The 7062-nt window shown below is 40.4% G+C and overlaps 1 protein-coding gene across 1 annotated transcript; it reads right to left on the reverse strand.

Moving 5' to 3' along the window:
• Nucleotides 1-712: 712 nt before the first annotated feature.
• On the reverse strand, nucleotides 713-5554 carry cdca4 (cell division cycle associated 4). Its single transcript, XM_080202635.1, has 2 exons — nucleotides 5412-5554; nucleotides 713-2871 (listed from the first exon to the last, which is right to left on the reverse strand). Exons 1-2 carry the CDS (start codon nucleotides 5427-5429, stop codon nucleotides 2032-2034), a joined length of 858 nt encoding a protein of 285 aa, XP_080058761.1. The 5' UTR covers nucleotides 5430-5554; the 3' UTR covers nucleotides 713-2031.
• Nucleotides 5555-7062: the final 1508 nt, after the last annotated feature.

The following is a 7062-nucleotide window of genomic DNA, read 5'->3' on the forward strand; positions in this document are numbered from 1 at the left end:
CTGCTGAACTTTTTCAACTATTTGCAAAATAGATTAAAATCCCTTACCTCTGAATGTGCAAAGGATGAAATGTGAAATCCCTAACAGCTCTGAAATCTTTATTGCAATGGCTCCCATGCCTATAGTATAGGCAGCATGCATCAGTGCAATTATCATACACAATATATGGCTCAGTGATATACTCCAATAGAAGAATGGTACACAATGTGCTCATACTATTGACGGAATAAGGATATTTGAGCAGTTTTCAAGATGCTAAAGGAAAATAATGTTCAATGCTACTCTACTCCTTCTGGGTGGGAAGAGAAATTAGAAAACACTTGAACACACAAAAGGGTAGAAGTTCAGAATTCTCTACTGATGCTAGCTTAATTGATAATTTTAAATTGTCGATTTTTTGTTAAATATATTTGGGTATATAGGGCAAAGACAGGCACATGGAGTTAGATTGCAGAGCATCCACAGTCGCACTGAATGGTGAAACAGGTTCAAAAAGGCTAAATGGTCCACTGCAATTTATTATTTGTGGCTAAGTAAGCTTTGCAAATAAAAAATTTAAATGACAACACTTGCTTTCTTTTCCAAAATAATGCAAATCATTTTGTTCATATGGGCAAGGAAGAAGGAAAGCAGCTTTAAAAATAAGCTTGCATTCGTATATGTAATTTTTCATACTATAAGTAGCAACACAGTAATTATACAAAAATGCATGTGTATATTTTTATTTAACAGACATCCAATTTCTCAGTAAAAACAGCAATTACAAATATCTAAAGTACATGTTAATGTTTCAGGCTTTATATTATTGCTTAAAAAGAATAAAATGTGCTTTGTTAATGAATAATACAAAATAGATTAGTTTTAACTTGTTTAACATAACTGCAGAAGTTCTTTTCCTGGGACTTACAAGTCGATATTACTGCTATTAATATACTGCATTTTCTAATGCTTTTAACTAAAGACAGCAATTCTATAAAATACTGCTCAAAAAAATTCTGACCTTTTTTAATAGTTCTTGAGACGTTTACAAACTGAACTAGACATTTGCCATCCAAATCAGCATTCATAATTATAATCAGTTGCATGGTGCAACGCAAAATTTCACAAATTGTATGATATTCACTTAAATAAATAAATAACGCTTGCAATAACTTAGATCAACTGTCCCAATTAGAATTCGGCTTGTGCTAACTATCCAACCATTAGAAATTATGGCTTTTTATAAACGTAAAAAGTGACTTAATTTGAAATAAAATATGCATCTCAAAAGCGTAAATTATAAACGCTGCAATCCTTTTTAAAATTAGGAATGAACCTTTAAACTTTCACAATTTTCAATCTTTAGCCAGCGTTGTCTTCTGTGCCCAAATTCATAGTACTGTTGCGATTACACAGAACAAAGTGGAACATTTTCATGTCAAGTCCACAGAGAATCTAGCAAGGAAACAATTCAATACCATTATAGCATGCATAAACGTTTTATCCAATGAATTTAAAGATTATAACTAAGAACTTTGTGCTTGTAAGACAATAATTCAAGTACATTGTCATAGTGATAATTCCCTTTCTAATATTTTTCTTGAACTGCCATGGAGACTGAAAGGGTTCCATTTATGAGGCAATTCGGAAACGCAAGAAGTCCATTTAGACAACGCAAGAATTGATCTCTACTTGGCACCGCTAAGGAAGACATTTTATAGATCCTCTCTGAATCACATTCTTAGATACATAACAAAATATTTCAAAACTACCTGTTCAAGTAAAAATTATAAACAGGAAACTTTTGAAACTGTAAAAAAATCTAATTGGTATTAAAATATATTTGTATGAAAATATGTACCATTTTAGTTTAAATCACAAGTAGAAGAACGAACGCAATGAAAGCATTGCGTGCAAAAGGCATTATCTGAACAATATTTTGAAAAAGGAAAACTGGACAGAAAACTTTACAAAGAGAGATAAACTGAAAATAAAAACCAGGTGAGTATGTATTGTACAAATATCTTCAAGAGAATAAAAAGGCTCTTAAGTTTAGGACCCAACAATAATCTCCATGATGTGATCAAGCTCATTTAAGTCTGTTTTGCAGTTTTGGGTAGAATTTATGGGTGTTGGCAAACCATTTAGCAATTCAAATATGACTGGTGTCGTTTTTGGACTAGTCATCAACCCAGACATCACTGAGTCAAGCTCATGCCAAGAAGTGTCAATATCAGCAAACAGATCATCTATTGTCATATCTGTGAGAGAACTGGAGTAATTTGCAATCTCAAAACTCCCGAATACTTGATCCAAGGGCTTTGGACACTGCTTCAGATCCACTTGCTGTTCCTCAGATTCCAACATATTCAGATCATTTTCAAAATGCGCTTGTACCAGATCTTGGTCTGATGTTATAGCACTGGTGTCTTTAGCAGAAGCAGCAGCTGAAGAACAAGTAACATTCTCACAAGATGAGCAGTTTACCTTGCTTTTAGTAAGAGTGCTTGTACTACTGGTGGAGGCGGTGGAACTTTCTACATGTAACTCTTTGGTTGGAGTACATAAGAAATCTGTGGCAATTAGACTATCTGAGGAAGTATGACCTATGTACAGATCACTTCCTGTGAAAGCCGTCTGTCCCTGCCAGCTGCAGTCTTGTATCATTTCCTCCTGAATCTGTCGCACGGTGTTGGCGATAAGCACTGAGCGACAAAGGTTCGGTTCCACCACCATCTTGCAGAGCTGAAGTTTGAACAATGAAATGTTTAGAAGTGACTGGCGTTGCAAGTTATATGGCAAACTAAGGTTGCTACCAACAGAATCAAGGCAGGCATCCAAAACTTGTTCTTCAGGAAATTTACGTTTTGTGCCTTTTCCCAACATGTTGACCTACAAGACAAAGTAATCACAATTAAAGACGCATTCTTCAAATTAAAAACAAAATGCTTTGGAACGACTCAACTTCAGAAAACCTAACTACACTGCCATATACTTCATCCAATGCATTAGTCCAGATTTTGCACGCATTGTTAATATTCAGGCTATGTTACACTTTTTTATTACTACCATTAATGCAGATTTTGTTTGTAGCATAAATACTCATAATTCCATCAATTAATTTTTTACCCCATCCGTTTCATTTCTCCTCCCAAACTAGTTAAAATAAACAGTTGATAGAATAATGAATGAGAACTGTTAAGAAAGGTTAGATAGAGGATTGATTAGCAAACAAGCAGCAGAGAGTAGGGTTAAATGAGTAATTTTCGGGTTGACAAGATGTGATGAGTGCAGTGCCACAGGGACCAATGCTGGGGCCTCAACTATTTGCAATGTATATCATTGGCTTGGATAAAGGGACTTGAATGTATGGTTGCTAAATTTGCTGATAACACAAAGGATAGATAGAGAAGTTAGTTACGTAAAGGAAGTAAGGAGTTTGCAAAGGGACACAAGTTGAATGAGCAGGCGAAGATCTTGCAGATGGAGTATAATGTAGAAAATGTGAACTTGTCCACTTTGGCAGCAAAAATAGAAAAGCACCATATTATTTAAATGTAGAGAGACTTGAGAACCGAGGTACAGGGGGATTCGGGTGTCCTGATACGCAAATCAGGAAAAGTTACCTTGCAGGTTCAGCAAGTGATTAGGCAGGCAGGCAAATGGAACATTGTCATTTATTACAAGGGGAATATAGAAGTAGCAAGTAGGAATGTTTTGCTAGTTAGACAGACCATTGGTGAGACCACATCTGGAGTCTCCTTATTTAAAAAATAATACGTTAGCAATTCAGAGACAGTTCACTCAACTCACATCTGAGATTGAGGGGTGGGGCAGTGTGTAATCTTACGAGAATGTTTCAACAGGCAGGACCTACATCCATTGGCATTTAGAAGATCCTGATGAGACTTGATAGGGTGGACAATGAACGGATGTTTCCCCTAGTGGAGGAAGATGAGAGCTAGGTGACACCATTTAAAATAAGGGGTCCACATTTAAGATAGAGAATAGCATTTTTCTCTCAGTGGATCATGAATCTTTGGAACGCTCTTTCCCCAGGAGCAGCAGAGGTCAATGGGTGTTTTTTAAGGCAGCGGTAGATAGATTCTTGTCCAACAAAGGAGTCAAATAGGGAGTAGGCAGAATATGGAGTTGAGGCCACAATCAAATCAGCTGTGATCTTACTGAATGGCAGGCGCAGGAGTGGGGGGTGGTTGGGGGGGGGGGGGCATTGTTAACTAATACAGAATGATCAAAAATAGTAAAAGGTGTCTACTTTGTACTGGCACCTACAAAGGGAATATCAAAGGCAGCAATTCCTGAAATGGCTGGGAATGAGATTAAATATGACAGATTAAAGAAAATTGTAGATAAATTAGTTGAGCTGACCCATAACAGTTTTTATGCATATGAAATTACATGAAAACAGCTAGTTAATTCAATGACTCTACTGACATGCCCCTTCCATATAAGCAAACATTTGTAACTACATTCACTTACATTGGAAGGTTGAAGGGATTTGGGAACAAGCTAATCTTGAATATTGACAGTTTCAGTCTCAACCACTAACCCCTGAAGTCAATTCTCACTTAACTACACAGACTCGTTGTAAACCGTACAACTTGAAATAGTCTGCACCTATCCACCCTCTTCCATGAGTTTAAGACATTGTCACTTTGTTTTTATTGCAAAATGGCCAACCTTTTCTTCGTATTGGAATTCCCCTCCAACTCCCTACCCTAAACATCCCCCTCCTCCACTCCACCCCTCCTTTTCTAATGTCCCCACCCCCACTTCCTCCCTACTCTCCCGCTCCTACCTAGCCAGTTGTCTCCGGCACCCTCCTTGTCTCTCCGTCCTTTTTCCCGCTTTCTCTCTGATCACTTCTCAAGCCCTCTCCTCACCACATCAGCCCCCTCTGTCGTTCTCAATTTACGACGGAATTAAGACGACGGTGAAATTAAATCTTCAGAAACGTCAATCAGTTTCGCTCCTAAGTTTGTAAAGCGATGATGAGCGGCAATGGAGACTTATGCGGGTTGGTGGGGGCCAGTGTGTCACTATCTGGGTGTTACCGCTTTAAGAGGCTGAGCTCCCCCCACCCGGGTGACGCCACCGCTGGTCCCTGGGGGAGCTACGTGAGGCCGGGCCTAGGCGGACAGGCTTCAGAATCACCGAGCAGCATTCAAACTCATCGGGACAGGAAAAAAGCGCTCAAACCAGCGGCGGTGCGAACCGCTCGCCACTATTTAAAGAGGCGGTGGCAGCGGCAGACTTCATCGACCAAAACCGCCGGACAAAAGTAGAAAATCTTTCCCGGCGGTAGCTGCCGCCATTTTAGGTTCGCGAACTCATTCCGAGCCGAACGGACCGTCGAAAACTCAGCCGCTCTGAAAAAAAAATCACAAACGCTCCCCCGCAGCTTTGCTCACCTGCATTAAACAATACATTAATTTAAACCGCTGGCAGAGAGAGGGTGCGAGAGGACAGAGAGCAGGAGAAATCTCAATTCGGTGAATGACGGGCACCGACACAATCGCAGCCGTGGCGGCAGGAAGCGCTGCTTTGTGATTGACAGCTGGTAAGGCCAGTTGCTATGGTTACGCCGGTAGGTTTGATTGACATGCGTGCTGGCCACTAGCCCCGCCCATTTAGTCATTGCATCCGCCCACTTCGAAACTGTCCCCTGCTCATCCAGTCCCTCTCTCCGCCCATTCGGTCCCTGTCCCCGCCCACTCCGAGGCCGGCAGGGAATGTGGGCGGCTTCTGACTGGAGTGGGGGAGGAACAATTGCGCTACTCGCTGTCCTGCTTTGAGCCTGGAAAACACCCAATTTCCAGTAGAGTGGCGCACCACTAAAATAACTGGTTCTAACAAACTAAAAATGTACCTCAAGTTAGAATGCAATGTTATATTCCCACTATCAATAATGAAGTGCAAGAATTAGACAATAGTTATAATTGTCTGAATGCAGACTGGATAGTTGTAGTGCATACCATACATACATAGTGTGCTCAGGAGAATTTTCTGGAGCAGTATGAAAGGAGGCATTGCTGGACTTGGTTTTTGGGAACGAGGTGGGCCAAGTGGGTCAAGTGTCAGGAGGGGCACATTTAGGGGACGTTGCTCATAGTATCATCAGGTTTAAGCTGGCTCTGAAAAAGTACAAGTAACATTCAGAGTAAGAATATTTAATGGAGGGAAAGCCAACTTAAATGAGTTAAGCATAAATTGGAATCAAAGTTTGTCAGGCAATACTGTGACTGAACAATGGGCTGCCTTTATAAATGAGATAGTTTGGGTGCAGTTAAGGTATGTCCCCTTGAAGGGGAATGGTAGGGCAAACATATCCACAACTTCCTGGGTAACAAAAGAGAGTAAGAGATTAAAATGAAGCATGAAAAGTGTGCTTATTACCGATGTCAGGTGGCTATTAGAATTAAGCACCAGAGAGGAATTGAAAAATGTCATTCTATGCAACTGTGAATGTATGGAAAATGGACACTTTTGAAATAAATTGGAGAATGGACATGCTGCTTTAAAATGAGGTGGCACAGTGGGCAGCACAGTTGTTAGCATTGCTGCCTCACAGCACCAGGGACGGGGGTTCGATTCCTGGCTTGGATCAGTCTGTGTGGAGTTTGCACGTTCTCCCCATGTCTGTGTGGGTTTTCTCTGGTGGCTCCAGCTTCCTCCCACATTCCAAAGATGTGCAGATTAGGTTGTTTGACCATGTTAAGTTGCCCATTAATGTTGTGCATTAGGAGGCTGCTTTATGCAGGTAAATATGTGGGTTATGGGGATAGGACAGGATCTGATTGGGATTGTTGTTGGTGCATGCTCGATGGGCCAAATGGCCTCCTTCTGCACTGTAGATTCTATAATTCCATGAAAATAGAGTTGAGAAGTTATGTGACCTCTTCTGCCAACATACTTGCAAGGCTGGAAGCTGAAGGCAAAATACTGCAGATGCTGGAATCTGAAACAAAAACAGAAAATGCTGGATAATCTCAGCAGGTCTGACAGCATCTGTGGAGAAAGAATAGAATCAGGGTTTTGAGTCAGGATGACCCTTCGTCAGAG

This window comes from Carcharhinus amblyrhynchos, chromosome 14, assembly GCF_965287045.1.
Source record: "Carcharhinus amblyrhynchos chromosome 14, sCarAmb.v2.hapA, whole genome shotgun sequence".
Classification (NCBI taxonomy): Eukaryota; Metazoa; Chordata; class Chondrichthyes; order Carcharhiniformes; family Carcharhinidae; genus Carcharhinus; species Carcharhinus amblyrhynchos.